The sequence below is a fragment of the Amblyomma maculatum genome, chromosome 7, assembly GCF_055883805.1.
Source record: "Amblyomma maculatum isolate TAMU_Amacu chromosome 7, ASM5588380v1, whole genome shotgun sequence".
NCBI classification, from domain to species: Eukaryota; Metazoa; Arthropoda; class Arachnida; order Ixodida; family Ixodidae; genus Amblyomma; species Amblyomma maculatum.
Window position 1 is genome coordinate 132,269,564 of NC_139350.1, and position 24,418 is coordinate 132,293,981.

At 46.9% G+C, this 24,418-nt stretch overlaps 1 protein-coding gene across 1 annotated transcript; it reads right to left on the reverse strand.

The window, feature by feature from the left end:
• Positions 1-2,427: 2,427 nt before the first annotated feature.
• On the reverse strand, positions 2,428-23,490 carry LOC146184758 (uncharacterized). The gene is made up of 5 exons (XM_084608618.1): positions 22,211-23,490; positions 21,720-21,826; positions 19,913-20,132; positions 19,422-19,594; positions 2,428-2,487 (listed from the first exon to the last, which is right to left on the reverse strand). The coding sequence occupies exons 1-5, from the start codon at positions 23,325-23,327 to the stop codon at positions 2,428-2,430; spliced, it is 1,677 nt and encodes a 558-aa protein (XP_084464744.1). The 5' UTR covers positions 23,328-23,490.
• Positions 23,491-24,418: the final 928 nt, after the last annotated feature.

Here is a 24,418-nt window from a genome sequence, read left to right on the forward strand (position 1 = left end):
TATCTTCCAGCACTTTCACGTACGGCTCGTCTACCCCCTGATTTCGCAATGCCTGCATCACCGCCGAGGTTTTAACTGAGTCAAATGCTTTTTCGTAATCAATGAATGCTATGTATAAGGGCTGGTTATATTCCGAGCATTTTTCTATCACCTGAATGATGGTATGGATATGATCGATAGTAGAGTACTGTTTCCGAAACCCTGCTTGATCGTTTGCTTGATTGCAGTCTAAGGTTGTCCTGATTCTATTAGCGATTACCTTTGTAAATACCTTATATAAACAAACAGTAAGCTGATCGGTCTGTAATTTTCAAGGTCCTTAGAGTCCCCTTGCTTATGAATGAGGATAATGTTTGCATTCTTCCATGGTTCCGGTACCGTCGATGACACCAGGCACTGCGTATACAGGGTGGCCAGTTTTTCTAGCACGATATCCCCCCCATCCTTCAGCAAATCTGTTGTTATCTGATCCTCTCCAGCTGATTTCCCCCTTTTCATAGTTTCTAGTGCTTTCTTGACCTCGTCCTTCGTCACTGGTGGAACGTCTGACTGTTTTTCCCTACCGCCAATCTCATTATGGTCCTGACTACTTTGGCTACTGTAGAGATCTGTATAGAACTCCTCGGGTACATTGACTATCTTTTCCATATTAGTGATGACGTTGCCCGCCTTGTCCCTTATCGCATACATCTGGTTTTTGCCTATGCCCAATTTCTTCTTTACCGCTTTAAGGCTTCCCCCGTTTTTTATAGCATGCTCAATTTTTTCCATGTTATACTTCCTTACATCTCGGCCAATTCGATCCGGTCTGTTGGATTGGAAGCTTTGATTCTCTGGCGTTTCTTAACCAAATCTTTCGTCTCCTTAGACAGCTTACCGTTATCCTCTCTAACTGTCCTACCGCCTACTTCTACCGCGCACTCAGTAATGATATCTCTGAAATTATTGTTCCTTGCTTCTAGGGTATTGTCGCCATCCTCGGTTAGAGCTGAATACCTATTCTGTAGCGAGATCCAGAACTCTTCTGCCCTCCCCCTCACCGCTAATTCGTTGATGGGTTTCTTTCTTATTAATCTGTTGCGTTCCTTCTTCAGATTTAGGCTAATTCGGGACCTCACCATCCTGTGGTCACTGCATCGCACTTTCTCGATTACCTCTACATCTTGCATAATAGCGGGGGTTGAACACATTATGAAGTCGATTTTATTTTTAGTCTCTCCGTTAGGACTTTTCCATGTCCATTTCCGGTTCTTCCATTTGCTGAAGAAGGTATTCATGATTCTTAAGTTATTGTGCTCTGCAAACTCAACTAGTAACTCCCCCCTGCTATTCCTAGAGCCAATGCCATAGTCACCTACTGCCTGGTCTTCTGCCTGCTTTTTCCCTACTTTGGCATTGAAGTCGCCCATTAGTACAGTATACTGCGTCTTTACTTTTCGCATTGCCGATTCTACATCTTCATAGAAGCTTTCAACTGCCTGGTCATCATAACTACATGTAGGTGCATAGGCCTGTACAACCTTCAGTTTATACCACTTATTAAGCCTAATTATAATGCCTGCAACCCTCTCATTTATACTATAGAATTCATCTATATTACATGCTATATACTTATTGACAAGGAAACCTACTCCTAGTTGTCGCCTCTCTGGTAAACCTCGATAACACAGTACATGCCCATGCTTCAGTACTGTATATGCCTCATTCGGCCTCCTAACCCTCACTAAGCCCTATGACATCCAATTTCATTGCCTCTAGATCCTCTAACAGCACTGCTAAACTAGCTACACTAGCTAGGGTTCTAGCATTAAACATTGCCAGGGTCAGTTTCTAATGGCGGCCTGTCCAGTGACCACGGAACAACTGCCGTGGTCAGTTGTTCCGCAGCCACTGGTGACTTAGGGCCGGGGTTTTATGGAGCTTATCTTAGGAGGTTGTGGCCAATTACTGCACCAGGGTGGCCAACTCCTGTTTTGGTGAGGGAGTGCTTTGCCGGAGGTGTTCACCAGCATCAGCCCAAACCTGTAGTTCTGAAATACACCTGCTCGTATTGGGCCTTCATTACATCGAGCCTCTGCTCGCTCATGTGCATTTTGCTTGCGAAATATTCCCTGGCTTGTAGCCTTCGGTTGAGGTCTTCCAGCTGCTCTTTCAGTGTCAGGACATTACGCCGCCTGGTTGCAACAATGCGCAACTACTCGCACCGCGGCGTTCGTAAGATTGCTGGCCAGCTGTCCCTTCTTCATCGGTAGCAATTTCGTCTCTGGTGGTATTCATGTATTGGCCATCATCACCTGAAGGTTTCTCACCCGTGAATTCCGAAAAAGCGCTTTGTAGGTCATTCAGGAGGCTTGCTGGGTGATCTTCCTCAGCGCCGGCCAGGTGTTTGTCTGTTTGCTCTGACAAATTCACGAAAGGTTCCTTAATTTAACGATTGCTGAGCTCGTTGAGGTTGACGGCCAAGTACTGCACCAGGGTGGCCAACTCCTGTTTTGGTGAGGGAGTGCTTTGCCGGAGGTGTTCACCAGCATCAGCCCAAACCTGTAGTTCTGAAATACACCTGCTCGTATTGGGCCTTCATTACATCGAGCCTCTGCTCGCTCATGTGCATTTTTCTTGCGAAATATTCCCTGGCTTGTAGCCTCCGGTTGAGGTCTTCCAGCTGCTCTTTCAGTGTCGGGTCATTACGCCGCCTGGTTGCAACAATGCGCAACTACTCGCACCGCGGCGTTCGTAAGATTGCTGGCCAGCTGTCCCTTCTTCATCGGCAGCAATTTCGTCTCTGGTGGTATTCATGTATTGGCCATCATCACCTGAAGGTTTCTCACCCGTGAATTCCGAAAAAGCGCTTTGTAGGTCATTCAGGAGGCTTGCTGGGTGATCTTCCTCAGCGCCGGCCAGGTGTTTGTCTGTTTGCTCTGACAAATTCACGAAAGGTTCCTTAATTTTACGATTGCTGAGCTCGTTGAGGTTGACGGCCAATTACTGCACCAGGGTGGCCAACTCCTGTTTTGGTGAGGGAGTGCTTTGCCGGAGGTATTCACCAGCATCAGCCCAAACCTGTAGTTCTGAAATACACCTGCTCATATTGGGCCTTCATTACATCGAGCCTCTGCTCGCTCATGTGCATTTTGCTTGCGAAATATTCCCTGGCTTGTAGCCTCCGGTTGAGGTCTTCCAGCTGCTCTTTCAGTGTCAGGTCATTACGCCGCCTGGTTGCAACAATGCGCAACTACTCGCACCGCGGCGTTCGTAAGATTGCTGGCCAGCTGTCCCTTCTTCATCGGCAGCAATTTCGTCTCTGGTGGTATTCATGTATTGGCCATCATCACCTGAAGGTTTCTCACCCGTGAATTCCGAAAAAGCGCTTTGTAGGTCATTCAGGAGGCTTGCTGGGTGATCTTCCTCAGCGCCGGCCAGGTGTTTGTCTGTTTGCTCTGACAAATTCACGAAAGGTTCCTTAATTTTACGATTGCTGAGCTCGTTGAGGTTGACGGCCAATTACTGCACCAGGGTGGCCAACTCCTGTTTTGGTGAGGGAGTGCTTTGCCGGAGGTGTTCACCAGCATCAGCCCAAACCTGTAGTTCTGAAATACACCTGCTCGTATTGGGCCTTCATTACATCGAGCCTCTGCTCGCTCATGTGCATTTTGCTTGCGAAATATTCCCTGGCTTGTAGCCTCCGGTTGAGGTCTTCCAGCTGCTCTTTCAGTGTCAGGTCATTACGCCGCCTGGTTGCAACAATGCGCAACTACTCGCACCGCGGCGTTCGTAAGATTGCTGGCCAGCTGTCCCTTCTTCATCGGCAGCAATTTCGTCTCTGGTGGTATTCATGTATTGGCCATCATCACCTGAAGGTTTCTCACCCGTGAATTCCGAAAAAGCGCTTTGTAGGTCATTCAGGAGGCTTGCTGGGTGATCTTCCTCAGCGCCGGCCAGGTGTTTGTCTGTTTGTTCTGACAAATTCACGAAAGGTTCCTTAATTTTACTATTGCTGAGCTCGTTGAGGTTGAGGCGTTGAGACTTTTCACTCAGCTGGTTCAGCACCTCTTGAAGTTTCATTTTCAAGCGCTGGTTTTCAGCTTTCAGCTGCCTTTTGCGCGAGAGTTCCACTTCCAAGACCTTTGACTTGCCGCCGTCATCTCGAACGGATGATACAACTCCTTTTTCACTCTGAACTAGTTTGCACCTTGCAAGCTCAGTCATCGCTTCCTGGAGCTGTTTGGTAAGGAGAACAACTTCAGCGTGTGTTGGATCAAAGTTTACGACGGGCTTGTTCTTGATATTTCTTGCCCTGCTTGCATAGCGCAGAGTGTTCAGGGTCTCCTCCATGTTGCTGTCTGCTGGGCTAATGCAGGCAATCATTAAGGTGTGACTGTTGCCACCCAGCGAATCTTGAAGCAGTCTTGTCAATCGTTTTATGGAGAAACTTGCAACAATCATACAGACTAGCACACAGCCGATTTGGCTACTCAAGAACAGGAAGCACAAATAATGTCAACAGTTACTAAGCACATCAGCTTAGCTTTAAAATGTGCATATCCCTCAATTTGAGTTTTACAAATGTGCACTTAGTAAATTATTAATTGCAGAAACTTGCAACAAAATATAAAACAGCAGTACTGCCAATTCAGAAAAAGGAAGCAGATATATAACATACTCAACATTTACCGAGGCACATTAGTATAGGTTGAAAAATGTGCCACATGGGCCTACATTTCACAGACAAGATTTATTTTATTTAATTGCTTTATTAAGTAACTCGCAACAAAGCTACAAAACAACACACAGGCTACTCAGGAACAAGAACCAGAGATAATGTTTTGAACAGTTACTGGGCACATTAGCCTAGCATAGCATGAAAATGCACCCCCACCCCTCAACTTACATTTAAAAATATAAAACACTTCAGTAAACTATTTACACAAACACTATAGCACATTGTAGCCCTATTTTGTGCAGAAACTTGACACAAATATACAAAGTAGGAGTACAACCTAGTTTGGTATTCAGAAACAAGCAGACTTATCATGAACAGTAGAGTCATTACAACTAGTTTAATCCTTCCCTTCTTTGGACGTGCACCATTCCACTGGAAAACTACAAACAACTGTTGCCAGCATCTGACTGAACAATTTAGCAGGTCTAGAAATGCTTGTGCCCTGGTAGCCTCCAGCTCATCACGATGAGGGTCTCTTCCAAATCATGTCACAAGTGAAGCTGCATCCCTGAAAAAAAAAACAAATTGCTAAGCTAAGCAGACAGGGACAGCTCTGTACAAAACATTATGTCCAATTGGTTGCCTCAAACCAAAATAGAGAAAAAACTGCCCTTCCCTGGCACCATGTGCATATCCTAAAGGCCTGTGCCACAAACCATTCTGAAAGTGACTAAATATGTATTAATACATAAAAACATTGTCCTTTCATGTCATTTAAGTGTACAAATGTAAGCGAATAATTTGCAAACAATATTTCCCATTCCCCCACCTCACAGCAGTGGCCAGTGCAGCTGTCTCACTCAAATCCTGCCTTACGACAAGTGGACCTACTGGTGTGAGCTGTGGGGATGGCCACTGACTTGCCTAAAACCACAAGGATGTTTGTAGATGAAGGCACAGCTGGCTGGAAGTGAGAGCACATCACTCTGTTTTTACTCAATTGTGCTATAGTAGACGGCCAAAAAAATGGAACCAAACGAAGAGGGCAGAACCAGCCTGTGGTCTATGCCTCACTGCTGTGCACAATTTGAAAGGCAAAGTTACTACCGGGCTAATCTGCCTGTGCTATGTAAGCTAAATCACAAACTTTTGTGGAATGATAATGGGCAGAGAGGTAAAATGGATGCAGCTAGCACAGGACAGAGTTAATTGGAGGAATATGGAAGAGGCCTTCCCCCTGCAGTGAGTGTAGCCAGGCTGATGATGAAGTGCAATTGAATACCAATCAATATTTCACCTTTCTTACCCTTGGTACAACCATTGCACAGTCACATTAATGTTGGTTATAGGAGTCTGTATAATTAGAAAGAAGAGGGCATAGACAAAACTACTAGGCATGATGCAGCAGCATCAGTTTCAAGTGAGAAAATAAGCTGTTTTTTTTTTGCTTTCAATACAGCTGGATTTACGCGATCTTCCAGCAGAATGAAAAAGAACTGGTATGCCCTCACATGAAGTGCGACCTTTAAGTGCAGGCTGTTGGTACTGCTCAAAAATATGAATAACGGATAGATAAAGGAAAATAAACATACACTTGCACTAAAGAAATTCCAAAGTAGTGGTAATGACCATTGGCCATCCACGCTGGATTAGTATGCCTCTGCATTTTAGTAACGTTCTAGCATCCGTGGGTAACTTTGGATGGTATGGCTTCAGCACTTTAAGCAGAAAATTAAGGTGTGAAGCAGGCACTTGACTATTAATAGCCCATACACGCAAGTCCTCTATACACTGAGTAGCGGCACCAGACTCAGCTGTCATCCTATCTTCATACTCCATCAACTCGTCATTGCCAAACATCCGCGACAACTCTGACGTTGCACTACCTATGTCAGAGACACTGCTAGCGGTGTCAAAATTCGACAGCTGAGAACTGCGGCTTTCATCTGTATCCTCCGCTGCCGCTGATAAAGCGGATAAAATTACTTTATGCAGTGAAAACACGTCCTGATCCAGTTCTGCTCCTGTTGCGCAGAGTCTGCTGTCACGACCATTATCAGGACTGACATCTGCCGAACAATTTTCTAGTACGTCATTAACAGCCTCTGCTATTATTTGACGTCGTTGCCGGATCGACACTTCGCTTAGCAAACACTTCACCATCTTCATCATACAATGAATGTAGCACTTTACCAAACTATTATGAAGGGCATGGGTAACACATGCATATATGCAATACTGGCTACGTGCCAGCCAACACGTGTCACAGCTCAACAAAGTAAGTTAGAAATCACTCACCACTGATGTTATCCTCTGTGCAGGCCTCTGTCATTTCAGCTGAATTCTTATGAAGTCGCAATGCAACACAGCAGCAAGAACACGGTGACCACAAGAAAACTATGCTAGAATAAGGGAAACACACGTGACCCATGGAGGAAGGAAATAAACTTCTCCATGCATGTGAAAAATTTGCCCCGACTGCCGCCTACACGCGGTTTGGCAGGACTGGCTCTCGGCGCGGCCGCGATTCGGACTTGATTTGGATTCGCGACGATCTTCATGACCATTAGGCTGCGGGGCATCAGTGAAGATAGAATTAAATTTTTTCAGCAGTTTTAATTTTAGTCTGCATGTTTAATTGAAAGATATGCAATCTCAGCAGCCAAAATATATTGCAGATAAATATATATATTGTAAGGTAACGCGAAGGTCGGACTTGGGGAATCAAGCTTTATTGCAGACCTGAAGCCTTGGTCGCACACTGCAGCTAAACACACTCCGCGATGACGATGGGTATCTGCAAGAGGGAGCAGGATGAAGATGAAGCAGCACGTTCAGCCATGTGGAAGATGAAGCGCCACACAGTGCTCACACTATTTCACCTGCGCAGTTGAAGCGGTCAGCCTGGCCGCAATTAGTCTGCAGGATTGCGCCGAATTAAAGGTTTCATACGTGAAATGTGGACAACTTAAGTGCCACGGTAACGACAGTCCTGGGGAGGGTAAGCAGGAGAGACGCGATAGTTGACCGGGGAGGTTTTTGCAAGAACTGTGTAAGAACCAATGTAACAGTGCTGTAACTTGTCACAAAGGCCAGGAGTGCGTAATAGGGTCCAAAGTAACCTCGTCCCCGGGATGGAACGAAACTTGGCGATGGGTTGCATCATAGCGGCACTTGCGGTCTTCTTGGCTAGCTTCCGTGTTGACGCGAGGAAGCCGGCGAGATTTGGCCACTGTGGAAAGGAACTGGTCAGGAAGCGAGGATGAGGAACTGGCATGTGTAGAAAGGAAAGAGGCGTCAAGAAAGGTAGCGGGAGAACGGACGTAAACGAGGAAAAACGGTGTAACCTGTGGTCTGCTGTACAGCCGTATTGTAGGCAAACGTCACAAAAGGAAGTATTACGTCCCAGTTTCAGTGGTCCTGGCCGACGTACATAGACAACATGTCAGAAAGCGTGCGGTGGAACCGCTCAGTCAACCCATTGGTCTGCGGGTGATAGCTGGAGGTCAATTTGTGATGTGTGGTTGAGGCCTCAATAACTTCGGCTACAATCGTCGACAGAAATGTCCGACCACGATTGCTGAGAAGCACTTGAGGGGCCCCTTGGCGCAGTACGAGCGATTCCAAAAAGAAGGTCGCGACCTCATGTGCTGAGCCATTAGACAGGGCAGCGGTCTCAGCGTAGCGTGTTAGGTGGTCAACGGCGGTGACGATCCAGCGATTACCTCGTGCGGACAATGGAACTGGCCCGTTTAAGTCTATGCCAACAACGGCAAAAGGAGTAGCAGGGCAAGGTAGCGGCTGTAGTAGGCCAGCAGGAGGAGAAGTGGGCCATTTGCGGCGCTGACATGGCAGACAAGAGGTGACGTATTTTGCCACACTTGAGGTGAGGCCTGGCCAGAAGAAATGGGTTTTCACGTGGTGGTAAGTTTTATGAAAGCCTAAGTGACCGGCTGTAGCATCATCGTGGAAAGCCGCCAGGATATGGGTGCGAAGCGCTCTCGGAATGACGGGGACCCAACGGGTGCCTTCAGAGCAATAAATATAATGGGAGAGCACATCGTTGTCAACTTTGAACTTTTGGTTGCTTGCGCATCTTAGCGGTAGGAGGGTGAGAAGCACCGCTGAGAAGGTTGATTAGGGAAAGACAGTAGGGATCTGCTCGCTGGTGTGAAGTAATGGCATAGCGATCTGGAGCAGCGGCAGGAGTAGCACAGGTGATGTTTGGGGCTCTGGACGGCATTGGGACGTCGAGGGTGCACGCAGGAAGGTGCAAAGAAGCACTAGGTGGTGATTCTGGGAGCGGGAAACGGGAAAGAGCATCGGCATCTCGATGTTTGCGACCCGATTTGAATATGACATTGAAGTGGTATTCCTGCAAACGCAGAATCCAACGGCCCAGGCATCCAGTCAAATTTTTGAGGGTTGATAACCAGCACAGAGCGTGGTGATCGGTAACGATCGTGAAATGGCGGCCGTAGAGGTAGGGGCGGAATTTCTGAACTGCCCAAACGACGCCGAGGCACTCTTGCTCAGTGATGGTGTAGTTGCGTTTCACTGGTGTTAGAGTTCGACTGGCAAACGCAATTACCTTTTCCCGAGAAGCGGTATCATGTTGCAGAAGTATGGCGCCGATACCGAGGCTGCTGGCATCGGTGTGGAGAATGGTGGCAGCAGTGTCGTCAAAGTGAGCGAGAACAGGGTCCAAAGTGAGGGCATTCTTTAGGGTTTGGAAAGATTCTTCGGACCAATTGAAAGTAGTACGGTCGGTAAGGAGGCGGTGGAGCGGTGCAGCAATGGTAGCGAAATTGCGAATGAAACGGCGAAAGTACGAAGACAGGCCAAGGAAACTGCATAGTTTCTTAGTCCGCTGAGGGCGTGCAAAGTTCAAAGCTGCAGCATGCTTGTCAGGGTTGGGTCGAATGCCATCGCGGCTGACGAGGTGGCCCAGGATCTTTCTTTCTTTTTTCTTTCTTTTTCTTTATTTTTCTTGAAAAATACAATAAAGATATGTCCAACACTGTTTGGACCCGTAGCCATAGGCTAGTTATGGGTCCAAGAAATGAGATACAATGATGCAGACACTTCGTCACGTGCACAATACAAACCAGGAACAGCGGGGAGTAGGATGTATACATCAATACAAATTCTAAAAACAAGCAGAACAATGAACAATCGCTTCATTTAAAAAAGAAAAAAAAAAAAAAGAAGAGAAAAACATCGTGCGTGCTAAATTACAGTAATATATCAGATGCCAACGGTGCACAGTATTAGTATCACATATAATGAATGCGCTGAAAATATGTTTTAGCTGTAGACGCGAAAGTTCGAGCGTATTTTATTTCTTGTGGTAGAGTGTTCCATATTTTAGCACCTATGAAAGACAGCCGTCGTTCTCCATACACATTATGGGTGGGCGGTAGATTAAAGTTTCCTAATACTGCATTTCTGGTAGTACGTGATGATGCATGAAAAAGGGATATATGGAAGGGGTGGTTATATCTTACGATGCTGTTAACTACAGTTGCTGTTTTTAGCTGGCGCAGTGAATCGAAGGGTAGTATCTGTAGGTCGCGGAATAATGGTTTGCTGGGGTGATCCAGTTTAGAATGTGTTATGATTCGTAACGATCGTTTCTGCAATTTTCTGATCGGCTCGAGATAGCTGTCGTACGTCCACCCCCATGATTCCAGACAGTATGAGAGATGACTGTGGATAAAGGAGAAATATAAAATAAGCAGTGTATTGGTGTCAAAGAAGTCACGTGCTTGCAGTAGTTTATAGCACCCGGATGCCACCTTCGCCCCCACTGCTAATACATGATTTTGCTAGTGCAGATGCCTATCAAAGATTACACCAAGATATTTAAAATAAGGTGTATATTCTAGTACGGAGTTGTTAATGCTAATGCTAAAAGAGTTGGTATCTACTTGTTTGCTACGAGAGTGAAATATAGTATATTTTGTTTTCTTGACATTAACAGAAAGCTTGTTAGCTAAAAACCATTCAGAAAGGTTTGCCAAATCGACGTTTGTTTTAGCCTGTATTTCCTCGATGCTATTGCCTGTGATTATTATAGCGGTGTCATCTGCATACATCAGCATTTCTCCGAATTTTAAGGCACGTGGGAGGTCGGAAACATATACCGAAAAAAGCATTGGGCCCAGAACAGACCCTTGGGGCACGCCTGTACGTATAGGTTGTGGTGACGATGAGACATTATTCATGACAACTACCTGATGACGTTCATTAAAGTAACTTGAAAGCAACTCGAAAATCCGTTCCCTAAAACCATAGTGCTTTAGCTTGTACAGAAGGATGGAATGGTCGACCGTATCAAAAGCCTTTTTTAAATCTAGAAAGACTACAGCCACAAGTTTGTTATTATTTAAAGCACTGTTTATAATCTGGGCTAATGACTGCACAGCTGATGACGTTGAATGATTCGGCCGAAAACCGTGTTGCTGTTGGCAAATTATGTTGTATTTCTCTATAAATCTATTAATTCTGTTTGCAAGGATTTTCTCGAAAAGTATATTAATGGCACTGAGCACAGATATTGGTCGATAACTAGAAGGGTTTGAGCGATCACCGTCCTTGTATATCGGGGCAACTCTGGCTGTTTTTAGCGACGTTGGGTATTTGGCGGTTTGCAGTGAGTGGTTGAGGACATGGCACAATATAGGACCGAGGATATCGATGTTTTCTTTTAACATACGTACTGTAATTTCATCCATACCTGCAGCTTTATTACTATCCATAGATACCAACGTTGAATGAATTTCGTTAAGTTCAATGTCATTCATAAAAAAGGAATTTGGGAGTGGGTTCGGTAAGAAAGAATTTATATGTGTGTCATTTACACTGGTACCTGAAGAAATTCCAACGGTAGTAAAATATGAATTAAAGCTGTTTACAACATTCTGATCAACCACGTCAGGAAACGTCTGTTTGTGTGGTTTGCCTATAACACCGTTCACTATTTCCCACAGTTTTTTAGAGTTACCGGAGCTCTGTTCGATTAAATGCGTGTAGTATTCTTTTTTCCGTTTACGCATGAGTGCCACTGATTGATTGCGCAATTTTTTATACTGACCAAGGTAATAGCTATTATCCTTATGCTGTTTCCATTTGTGATACCAAAAGTCCTTCTGCTGCAGTACTGCTAAAATCTGCCTCGTCATCCAGGGCGATACGGGTGCCCTATATGAGCGAACGGATTTTTTACTACTACTGTTAATTTTTGCGCGGGTCAAAGTGTCAATTAGATTGGAGAATTCGGTGTCAACGTCATCGTGGTATAAGGTACTAGTGTCGATTGACTGGATGTTCGATCTCAGTAATTCGTAGTCAATCCTCGAACTTACTTTGGTGTGTTTTAATTTTGGTTTGGGGATGTTTCTGACCGTTACATATGTAGGCAGATGATCTGAAATGGGTTGGCTGTATACCCCTGCAATAATTTCCGAGGCTATATTCGTTAAAACATGATCAATGACCGTTGCAGATGTACTTGTAATTCTAGTTGGAATAGTGATCAAGTTTTGAAAATTAAAGGACTCCAGTAGATACGTGTAGTCACTATGGTTTGCGTGACAGGTGTCTATGTTAATGTCCCCACTAATTACAACCGGACCCTTGTGTCCTGATACTAGAGTGAAGAATATAGATTCAAGTTTTTGAAGAAATAAAGCTGCAGGTGAATTAGGGGGCCGGTACACGACACCTACGATAACAGAGTTGTCCAGTCTGATAAATAATGCTTCAATATCTGGTGTGCTGCAAGAAAGGTTGGGCAATGCTGAATAGGCGCGACTGTTGTGAACAAAAAGGGCTACACCACCACCACGTGAAAGGGAATCACGCGGATAAGAAATTGTGAGATAATCAGGAATAACAACATCTTCACCTTTTTGGAGCCAAGTTTCTGATATTGCAATGACATCGTAGTGTTTTTTGTGCTGACAAAGATAAGCAAGAAGCGAATTTAAGTTCCTTCTTATACTACGTATATTGCTGTGGAATATGTGCAAGCTACTGTTGTCATTCGTCATGAATGCCATATCTCTGCCCTGGGGTAGCCGTGGCTAGGAATCAGCTACTAGACAATTTTCGCAAGATCATCTTCACATGTCACATGTACGACTTTCGAGTTGTCTGCTTTCCTCGCCATGATTTTACCATTAGAGACCCAGGCAAATTTCCAGCCTTTTTCTTTTTTCAGTTGGATGGCCTTGCCTAGCAGGATCTTATTTTCAGGGCAGAGGTGGTCATTCACAAAAATTGGGTCGTTTTCCTCAAAACCAAGCATCCTGGTGTTCAACCGGTTTTTCTTTGCTGCTTGAAAGAATTTGTCCCTCACACACCTTGAGTTGAACTTCACGACTATATTTGGCAGCCCTGATCTTTTAGTTGGAACTCGATGCGCGACATCTATATCAGAAGCAGAGAGCTCTACTTTCAGGCACTTGGCCACCTTCTGGACTGTGTCATCTATGCTCTCATTCTCTGTCTCTGGTACTCCTTTTAGTTCAATGTTGTTGCGCCTACCATATTGCTTCAATTCAACAAGCTCCTTTTTAAGGTTCCCCAGGTCATTCCTTAGCAACTGACAGTCTCCTTCGCTATCTTGACTCCGTTTCTTCAGCTCCGTGAGCTCTTGGCGTAGATTCCGAATTTCGCTCTTGAACTCATCGAAGCTGTCACTGTTGTACTCAACTGATTCTTTCATAGCCATAACGTCAGTCCTAAGCCCGCCTACGGCTTCAATAAACTTCGCTGTCAGTTCAATGAATAGTTTGGCTAGTTCCTTAATGGAATTTGGTGTCTTTTCAGACATGGATCTTGCAAAATCCTTTAACTCATCCATAGTGTGGAAATTCGGTTTGACAAGACGATGCAAACAAGGAATAAATTACAAATTTTAGACCTCGTTCAGAGCAGACTGGTAGCTACGAAAATAGGTATATCATGACAAAATGTCTCAATAGCCCACCTGCGATGCGCAAGAGCGGAAGGTTAGCAGTCCTTGCACAACGGCCACCAGCCCGCTCTGAAGTGTGGTCCGTCGGTGTCCGTGCAGTTTTTATACGCGTCGGAAACGCCCCCAGTTGCGCAGGTATCCCGTGATCGATGATCTCGGCACGTGCTGAGAAGCCGGGGGTAGTGCGCGTGCGTGCAGTCGATGAGTCCTTTTTTTCCCGCCGCTGCCTTAGCCTGCTGTCAGTAGCTGTGTCTCGTCAGGAAGGCCTGCGATGCGCAAGAGCGGAAGGTTAGCAGTCCTTGCACAACGGCCACCAGCCCGCTCTGAAGTGTGGTCCGTCGGTGTCCGTGCAGTTTTTATACGCGTCGGAAACGCCCCCAGTTGCGCAGGTATCCCGTGATCGATGATCTCGGCACGTGCTGAGAAGCCGGGGGTAGTGCGCGTGCGTGCAGTCGATGAGTCCTTTTTTTCCCGCCGCTGCCTTAGCCTGCTGTCAGTAGCTGTGTCTCGTCAGGAAGGCAGGGGCTGCTATGCCGTCTGGGGAGGACCTTGTATACTCTGGTTGGGCCACAAAATGTCGCTACTCCCAGCACCAACAGTTGACCACTTCAGAACACAGTTATCACGATGCAGCCGTTTGAGTAAGACTCCTTTGACTTTTACCGTTGACGAAGGATCTTGATTTCTTTCTTGGTGAAATTACACCTTTTTGTGTTCAGCTGGAGATCGGCGGATGCCAGGCACGTTAATATTTGATCAAGGCGGCATAAATGATCTGAAAAAGTCGCAGAGAAAATAACTATGTCGTCGAGGTAGCACAAGCATGCTTTCCATTTAAGTCCTCTAAAAACAGTGTGAATCATGCGCTCAAACGTAGCGGAGGCATTACAAAGTCCAAAAGGCATGACATTGAATTCGTAAAGCCCATCGGGAGTAGCGAATGCGGTTTTTTTCTTTGTCAGCTTCGTGCATCGGTATATGCCAGTAACCGAAACGCAAATCCAAAGTGGAGAAATATTCGGTGCTCTGAAGACAGTCGAGGGAGTCGTCAATTCGTGTCATAGGATAAACATCTTTGCGAGTGACTTTGTTAAGTGCACGGTAATCAATGCAGAAGTGCACGGACCCATCCTTTTTTTTGACCAAGACGACCGGAGATGACCAGGGGCTAGCTGAGGGCCGAATAATGTCTCGTCGGAGCATATCATTCACAATATCTTCTATGATTTTACGTTCTGATAAGGAAACACTGTAAGGGCGGCGACTAACAATAGAAGTACCTTCTGTAATAATGCAATGCTGTGCAGAAGACGTTCGGCCCAAGGTCGGAGAAGTGACATCAAAGGAGGCTTGGTGTTTTCGAAGTAATTCCTGCAAAGCTTTGCGGTGAGTGGCAGGAAGGTCAGGATTGATGGTGCCAAAGAGAACACAGAGAGAAGCATTGGAAAAAGCTGCTGGTGAGGAAGAGGGGGCGGTACGGGTGGTGAGGGACACTGGGTGAATGTCCAGGGCACAAGGAAAACATGTCCCTTTAGTCAGCACAATGGGCTCTGGGGAAGTGTTCGAAGCAGCGACAAGCGCTGTGCCATGCTCAAACCGAACAAGACTTGGTGGTAGCACGATTCCACGGGTCAGATGGCGATCAGAAGGCACGATTATCACATCTCCGTTATCAATGTCAGTAGAAGTAAGCGCGACAAGTTGTTCGCATCCAGGGGGCAACACTGAGTTAGTAGCGGCAAGCAGGCGATCACGGGGCTCGGGAGGTTCAGAAGACTGATCGCTCTCGTTCATGTAAATGACCCTGTCGCGACACGAAATGCTGGCTGATGCGGCAGACAGAAAAGCTCAGCCTAAAATAATTGCGTGAGCGCATGGTGACATCATGGCAAATTGTACATGGTGGCAGACACCATCAACAAAAACTCGCACAGTACACTTAGCAAAAGGCCGAATTATTGCACCATTAGCTCCACGGAGTTCAGGTCCATCATAAGGCATTTTCACTTTTTGCAAGCGGGAGCACAGGTCAGTGTGTATCATAGAAACAGCGGCGCCCGTGTCAATCAAAGCCTCAACAGATAAACCTTCAACCCGCACTAAAATAATATTCCAGGGACGTTCCGGAGGATTTTTGGGATGGCCTAAGAGTGCAGTTTTCCCTCCTAAAACTGCAGTGTTCAGTTTTCCGACAGGCGGGGGGTCGTCAGAGAAGCTTGACGGAGAGGTGAGGTTGAGCCGCGAAAAGGCGAAGGAGAACGGCGTCTTGAAGGCCTGTAACCAGCAGGCGGAGCGGGGCTTTCTGGCTGCGGTGATGAACGTCCGGGATAATCAGGGAATGAACGGTGGTTAGAGCCGGAAAAGCGAGGAGGGTAGTCTGCTTCAAATGAGTCGTAGCCGCAGCGTTCATTCTGGAGCCTGCGACGACAGAAGCGGGAAATATGGCCTCTGTACCCGCAGTAATAACAGGGCAGGCTGGGTGCCAGTTGGGGTGGTATGTCGGCGCCGTGGCAGGTGGTGCCAATGCAGCGACATGAGCAGTGGTAGGCGCCGGTGGCGTAGGTGCTCCAACTGCAGGTGGCAAGGACGTGACCTAGGCGTACGTTGGCACCGGACAGATGGTAGGAGCAACCGATGTTGGGGGGAATAGGTCATTGAGGCCAGCTCTTCTTTGACAATGCTACGCAGGCCGGTACTTGAAGGATGTGGCTCAGATGCAGGGCGGCACAAATTACCTTGAGCTGAGAGCTCTTCAGGAATTAACCCGCGAATAAGCGCACGGAGGTCAGCGTCGGCAGTGAAACCAAATGAAGTGGGATCAGGCTGCAGGCACATTGACTGTAGTTCGTCAAGGCGTTGACTCGTCGATATGATGGCGTCAATTGTGGTAGGGTTCTGCACGGCCAGGGCGTTATAGACGAGTGGCCCAATACCTTTAAGGACGTGCCGAACCCGCTCGGCCTCTGGCATGGTGTCATTTATGCACGGACAAAGCGCAAGAGCATCTTTTATATAAGAGGTATAGGTCTCATTTGACCGCTGAAGTCGGGCTTCTAGCTTCTTCTTGGCGGACTCCATGCGAACAGTAGGAGCGCAGAAAATCTGGCATAACTTTTGTTTAAAGGTAGCCCAGTCTGGAATCGTCGATTCATGATTTAGGAACCACGTTTTGGCCACATCCGTCAAATAAAAGGACACATCAATTAGTTTAAGAGAATCGTCCCACCGGTTGAAAGCACTGACCCGGTCGTAGCTGTTAAGCCAGTCATCAGCGTCGTCGCCGCGGAGACCGGCGAACATCTGCTGGTTGCGCTGACGGCTACTGACAGTCCAAGTGCCAAGGGGAGCTGGAGTCGAGTTGGTAGAAGCCGGAATAGCGGAGTGGCCCTCTTGAGTCATGACGATGGTGGCCGGGGTCAAACGGCGGCCAGAACGAAGCTCCAGGTGGATGCAGGTGACGAAGTAGCGGGGAAATCTTCAGATCCGGGATGGAGGCTGGGCGATGGTAGTTGGTCGGGTCTGGGCTGGAAGGGCGGGGGCTAAGCTGCTCGGTGATGTTCCTGGGCCCTAGGTCGATGTTCCCGACTTACAGATGACATTGATTCTCCAAGGCGAGGGTGGGGATGACGCACGCCGCACCTTCAACCAAACCGTTACGTGGAGAAAAGCAAAGAGACGGCAAAACGTGGCGACAGGGTGAACGATGAATTTAATGACTGGCATAGAGCGAAGGCTCCTCTCGCGCCACTGCCGACCTTCTTTGCACCAGTATATTCTGCTGAATTCCCAGTCTTGCTGGGAGTAAGGGCAATAGAGATCACATTCATGTGCTGAACAAGCCATATTGATAGATGTAAAACATGAGAACATAATCCACAGGGATTGCATAAAGGCGGTGCACAGGAAGCCAAGAACTAGGTGAGAAAACACGCTACATTCTCTTAAGCCCCTTTTAGGGGAATGGCAATGGCGCCAACATCAAGAACGTTTTATTGAAGTTCTTTTATGTCGTCAATGCATAGACGTTTCACTCAGCTTGTTCAGCACCTCTTAAAGTTTTATTTTCAAGCGCTGGTTTTCAGCTTCCAGCTGCCTTTTGTGCGAGAGTTCCACTTCCAAGACCTTTGACTTGCCGCCGTCATCTCGAACGGATGATACAACTCCTTTTTCACTCTGAACTAGTTTGCACCTTGCAAGCTCAGTCATCGCTTCCTGGAGCTGTTTGGTAAGGAGAACAACTTCAGCGTGTGTTGGATCAAAGTTTACGACGGGCTTGTTCTTGATATTTCTTGCCCTGCTTGCATAGCGCAGAGTGTTCAGGGTCTCCTCCATGTTGCTGTCTGCTGGGCTAATGCAGGCAATCATTAAGGTGTGACTGTTGCCACCCAGCGAATCTTGAAGCAGTCTTGTGAATTTAGACTCTTGCTGGATGATAATCGCAGTGGCATTCTTTCGCATACTACGCATACCAAAGCTATATTGGCTAGCTCTGTAGAGCCCCTTTAATGTTTTCGTACTGGTAATCATGGAAATCAGCTCGCAGAGTGAAGTTTTCCAGGCAGCACCAAATAGCATTTTTTATTATATATGTTGAGACATTGTTTATTATGTAATAATTATAATATAATGTTACAATGTTACATTTCATGTTTCAAATTTTTTTCACTATGTTTAAGCTATAACTACTATAACTAATTAATGTTAGCAAATAAATGTGTTCAAAACATTTATGTAGTGTTCCATATAAGACTGAAAATTTACACCACCACCTTGGGAAACAACGCCTTGACGCAAGGATTCGCAAGTTCTGCTGAAATGTGGTCTGCATCTCTGCATCTCCACATCTCCACAGCCATTTGCTGTGAAGAGCTCTGATTGTTGATCAGCCAGAAACCTGTTAAAGAAATGAAAGGTGCCGTCTGTCGCTACGTGCACAATAATTTTTATCATACAGTAACAACCCAGTGATAAACGTTTTGAGGTACTTTACTTTCTTTTCTATACCCATCTTCAGCATATATCTAGAGAGAGAGAGAAAAAAAGAATTTTGCCAGCGTTTAGATTTCGCTGGCATGCTACTCTGTGTAGGAAGGAGAATTTGGGAGGGAAAGAGTGAAAAAGAATGGTGAGGGAAATAATAGAATTGAAGGGGGAGATAAGACACGGCCATTAAATACGTGTTAAGTTGCTTCGTGGAGTAATGATTTAAAACCAAATAAGGAAATGCATGATCCGACAAATGTGCTTATAGAGTTCACAGCTTGCAAAGGCCTGAGGGAAAGATGCGAGTTGAATTTAGAGTTTGTCAGGGAGTCCAATGTCTTTCAAATATGTGAATAAAAAGTTTGTCGCGAGTGTAGTAGCGACGGCAGCCGAGCTGGCCGTATTCGAAGAAACAGCCCAGACCAGGTGCAGGATAAGGAATGACGTTTATTCGTTCTTTGACGCGCTTATATAGCCAGCACGGTTACTTATCCGCTGCTGCTATCAGTTAGCAAGTGGCGCGTCATGCACACGCGCTATCACATTCTTCCTTCTCCCCCAAATCATTGTCTTTAATCCTTGGTTTCAATGACGGAAATCATGAGAAGTGTACCGGTCAGGTGGTTTTCGGGTGCGCTGACTTCTGCGCAGAGGTGTTCGAGACTCTGAATGAGTTTCGGCTTGCGTCCGAGGATCCCCGATGTCGGCAGCTGGAGGTAACGTTTCCTGCTCTTCCAGTGGTGGTGGGTTCCGATTTGTAGCATCTTCGAGAAGGGGAGGTGCAGGCGTGCCCACCTCAGGATGCACCTGCTGGCGTGCGGTGAAGCCATCTTCATCCGTGCTGGGTATCCCCAGGGCAGGCATGTCCACCTCATGATGCGCCTGTTGGGGTTCAGCGAAGGCCTCCTGATGGCGTGCGGAGTCCTTGGTCCTGGGTAATCTAGGACCCATCGCCTCGGTCTCCAACCCTGCATGTCGGAAACAACTTCGCGAACGCAAATGATCAATATGAACATGCCGGACGACGTTCTTCATTTCTACAATGTAGGTCACAGGGCTGATTTGCCGTACTATACGCCCTTCCGTCCATGACACCTTCTCTTTCCTGACTGTTTTCACGTATACGAAGTCGCCCTCCCTAAATGAACGGAAAATCGATCTTCGTTGATCAAGCTGCCTTTTTACTACTTCTTGCTTTTTCTCCATGTCATCACGAAACGACAGCTTTAGTAATGAAAGTTTTGTGCGCGGCGTTCGCTTCAGGAACAGTTCTGCGGGAGACTTGCCTGTGACCGTGTTAGGTGTTGTCCGATACGCCAGCAAGAAGTGATCCAGTCTCTCCCGCAGCGATCTGCTGTTAACTCCCTTGCTGTCGTGGAGGAGCTGCTTGCGAAGGCTCTTCTTGACCGTTTGAACTGCCCTTTCGGCTGCCCCGTTGGACTCCGGATGGTATGGCGGGCTGTACGTGCGTCGGATGCCACATGTATCGAGGAAGTCCTGGAATTCCTGCGATGAAAACTGTGGGCCATTATCAGAAACCAGTTGTTCAGGGAATGCGTAAGCAGCAAACAGACTTCGCAAGCACTCGATGGTCTTTGCGGCGGTAGTGGAGGACATAGGGAACACTTCGAGCCACATTGAAAACGAGTCGACACACAGGAGAAATGTCGTTTTTTCAAACTAAAAAAAATCTACATGTACTCGCTGCCAGCAGCGGGCGGGAAACGGCCATGGCTCGAGTGGAGCACGGGCAACAGTATTTTGCATTGCTTGGCAAATGCTGCAGCGTTTTACAGTTTTTTCGATGTCCGAGTCTAACCCTGGCCACCATAGCAGGCTGCGTGCGAGCATCTTCATGCGTGACGCCCCAGGGTGTTCCTCGTGCAACAGTCCTAACACAGAGTCCTGCAACTTTGTGGGCACGATAACTCTGTTCCCCCACGTGATGCAACCTGCTTCGAGAGATAACTCCGAGCGTTTGCTATAGTATGGCACAAGTTCGGCATCTTGCACTTGTGCTGGCCATCCTTCCAATGTATATCGGTATACCTTGCTGAGCGTACGGTCATACTTGCTCGCTTTGGCAATATCATTGGCCGTCAGTGGCATAGTTTGGAAAACGGCTAGTGTATATGTCTGATCTACATTGGTTCCCCCTGCAACAGGCAGTCTGGAGAGCGCATCTGCGACTTGCATTTGAGATCCTTTCCGATATCTCAAGTCGTAACGATAAGAAGCCAAGATCAAAGCCCATCTCTGCATTCGAGCCGCCGCCAAAGATGGAACAGGCTTCTGCGAGCCCAAGATGCCTAGCAATGGTTGATGATCAGTGAACGTGAATGTTCGCCCATATAGATAGCGATGAAACTTTTTGAGGCCAAAGATTATCGCTAGCGCTTCTCGCTCGATGTGGGCATAGCCCCTTTCCGCTTGTGATAACGTCCTGGATGCAAAAGCAACAGGTTTTTCCATGCCATTTGGAAGTATGTGAAAAATAACTGCGCCGAGCCCATACTGTGACGCGTAGAAGCTCATAGCCAAGGGTTGCTTTGGATCGTAGTAAGATAGTACCGGACTGTCCGTGAGCAAGTTTTTTGTTTTCTGAAATGCTTGAACACACATGTCTGTCCATTCCCAACGTTTTCCTTTCTTCAGAAGCTCGTACAGCGGGGCAGCAACTGTTGCCAAGTTTGGCAGGAACTTTGAGTAAAAGGTTATCATTCCAAGGAATGATTTCAGCTCAGTACTATTTGTGGGCTCAGGTGCGTCAGTTATTGCCCTTACTTTGGACCGCAGTGGCTTTATTCCTTCCGCTGAAATTTTGTGACCCAGGTAGCGGACTTCACTGCAAAAGAACTTGCATTTTTCCATGCGCAGTGTCACATTGTGATCCTGTAATCGTCTCAACACTTGTTCTAGCTTTTGGCGACATTCAGTGATACCCGAACCGCCAATGATGACATCATCAATGTAACATCCTACTTGGGGAATATTTTTGAGAATACAGTCCATGAGCGACTGGAATATGGCAGGAGCACTTGCGATGCCGTAGGGCAGTTGCTGAAATTGGTAAAGACCTTGGTGTGTGTTTACAGTTAAAACAGCCTTCGAGTCTTCGTCAAGTTCCACTTGCTGGTAAGTGGCAGCCAGGTCTAGCACGCAGAATACCCTTGAGCCTGCCAACGTTGCGAACAAATCCTCTGGCACGGGGAGAGGGTAATGTTCACTCAACAATACGGGGTTTACTGTGACCTTGTAGTCACCACAGAGCCGTACTTTTACTCCTCCATCCTTTGGTACTACTACCAAAGGTGTCGCCCAATCGCTTCTAGTGACCCGTTTTAATACGTCAGTCCGTTCCAAGAAGTCAAGTTCCTCGGACACAGCTTGTCTCAAAGCAAAAGGCACTGGACGGGCCTTACAAAACACTGGTTTACTGTTCGGCTTCAAAAGGACTTGTGCCCTGTAGCCCGTTATCAGCCCCATTTGCGGTGAAAACACGGGTTCGAATTTCTTCTTTATGTCAAGTACGGCATCATCTTGCTGCAAAGCTTTAACTTCCTGCCAGTTCAATTTAAGCTTACTCAGCCAATTGCGACCCAGTAGACACGACAACTCTTTTCCACCATCATCTACTATCAGCACCGGCATAACCTCAGTTTGATTACCGTACTCGACTTGCACGTTTGCCGATCCCACGACCGGCACCAGTTCCCCTGTGTACGTCCTTAAAGGAACGGTAGCTTCCTCCACTGCCAAATGCGGAAACTCGCGCCGAAAAACAGATTTTGGCATGACGGTGACTGACGCCCCTGTGTCAATTTGCATTCTTACGGCCCGTCCTTCCATTTTAACAGTGACATAGTATGCAGAAGTACTCGTTGTCATACTGTAGATTTGTTGCTCGTCCTCAGACTCATTTGCGGGACTATCGATTGCGTTCAGTGCCTTCGTTTTGACCGCCTGCTGTCTGCACATTATTTTCAAGTGACCTTGCTCGTCGCAGATATGGCACTTGTACTTGCGATACCGGCACCTTTCGGCTGCATGCCTTTTCCCGCAACGGAAGCATTCTAGGGGTTCCGCCTTGTTTCTACCGTGTTTCTTTACCCGGCGCCCTTGGTCTAGCTGATCAACTTCTAGCCTCGGTTGCGTTTGCAATATACTTTGGTGCTGTTCTAACTTTATTTGTTGAGTCTGGGCGGAGGCTAGCTCACGATTTAGAGCGATTTTACACGCCTCTTCGAATGTCAGTTTTTCAGCTGCAAACAACTCACGCTGAGTGTCAACGCAGCGTAGCCCGGCGACTAGCCTGTCTCTAAGCGCTTCGTCCAGGAATTCGCCGAACTCACAGCTTCTGGCCAGGTTTTTGAGCTGAACCATAAATTCAGCTACCGTCTCCTGCTCGAGTTGTACTCTACGGTTAAATCTGCACCTTTCCGCTATCACGACCTTTCGGGGACTGTAGTGGCTCTTTAGCAGGGTAGTGACCTCGTCATACGTTTTGCTGGCTGGAAAGCGGGATATTAAAAGGTTCTTCAAAACTTCATACACTCGAGGGCCCACGACCGTCAGAAACACAGCTAGTTTCTTGCCTTCAGCCACATCGTTTGCCTCCACGTAAAGCTCAAATCGTTCCAGGTAGGACTCGAAGCTTTCGCTTCCTTCGTCAAAGAAATCAATTTTTCCCACCTTCGACATTGCAGCGCCGGCCAGGAAATCGCAGTCTTCAGTAGCAGTTGCCGAAACAAGTGGACAGCCGCGCAGATCCCATCCTCGTCACCAGTAAATGTAGTAGCGGCGGCAGCCGAGCTGGCCGTATTCGAAGAAACAGCCCAGACCAGGTGCAGGATAAGGAATGACGTTTATTCGTTCTTTGACGCGCTTATATAGCCAGTGCGGTTACTTATCCGCTGCTGCTATCAGTTAGCAAGTGGCGCGTCATGCACACGCGCTATCACAGCGAGTCTCTATTGCCTAGGGCAGGCTAAGGGACCGAAAACACTTCATTGTTAAAGGCACTGGGGAGAGCTTCTGCATGCTATGTTCATAGTTTGCACGCTCGTCAGCGTACGCAGTGCACTCAAGTTGGATATGTTCCACAGTTTCAATCGAACCATAGTTGTCACAATATGGGCTGTTCATTTCACCGAAAGGGTTAGTGTGGTAACTCTCAATCTCCTGCCTCCACAAATGTTTTAGAACAACAACAGGCTGCTTCACAGAGGGCAGAACTCTGGAGTGCTCCGCTCCACCAGGTTTCAGAACCCACAGATTGGATACATTTTTCTCTGAGGGCCCTACTGCCGGTTCTTGGTCACCACGCGGTTCCCAGCTAATAGAAGAACCATTTTTGTGAGGTGGCCCATCATCACCAAAGTTCTGTGTCACAGGCAGCTCTAAAGCTGGAAATGGATTCTCTGCAAAATCCAAATGCCGGTGCAGAAGCAGCATAGCATGCTCGGGAACCTGGGTGTAGGTCTCTGAAATTCCACGAGCAGGATCTAAGGGTAAAAGAAACAAAGAATTCATTCCTATAACAAGGGCTCACGATAGTTACTGGCAAGGAAATTCTCAACATAAAGTAAAAATTAAAGTGGCAGCACTTTTTATGCTACTTCTAGCTTCTGCTTGGCTTGGATACTGTTGCAGAAATATCTGTACCACAATACTAGCCACTACAGTCATAATCCCGTATGCCCTGATACAGATGAATTTCTTTTATTAGAGCATTTCTTACTCCTTTACCAAGTTTAGTACAAGTGAATGTTCGGTACTACGTTCCAAGTCGT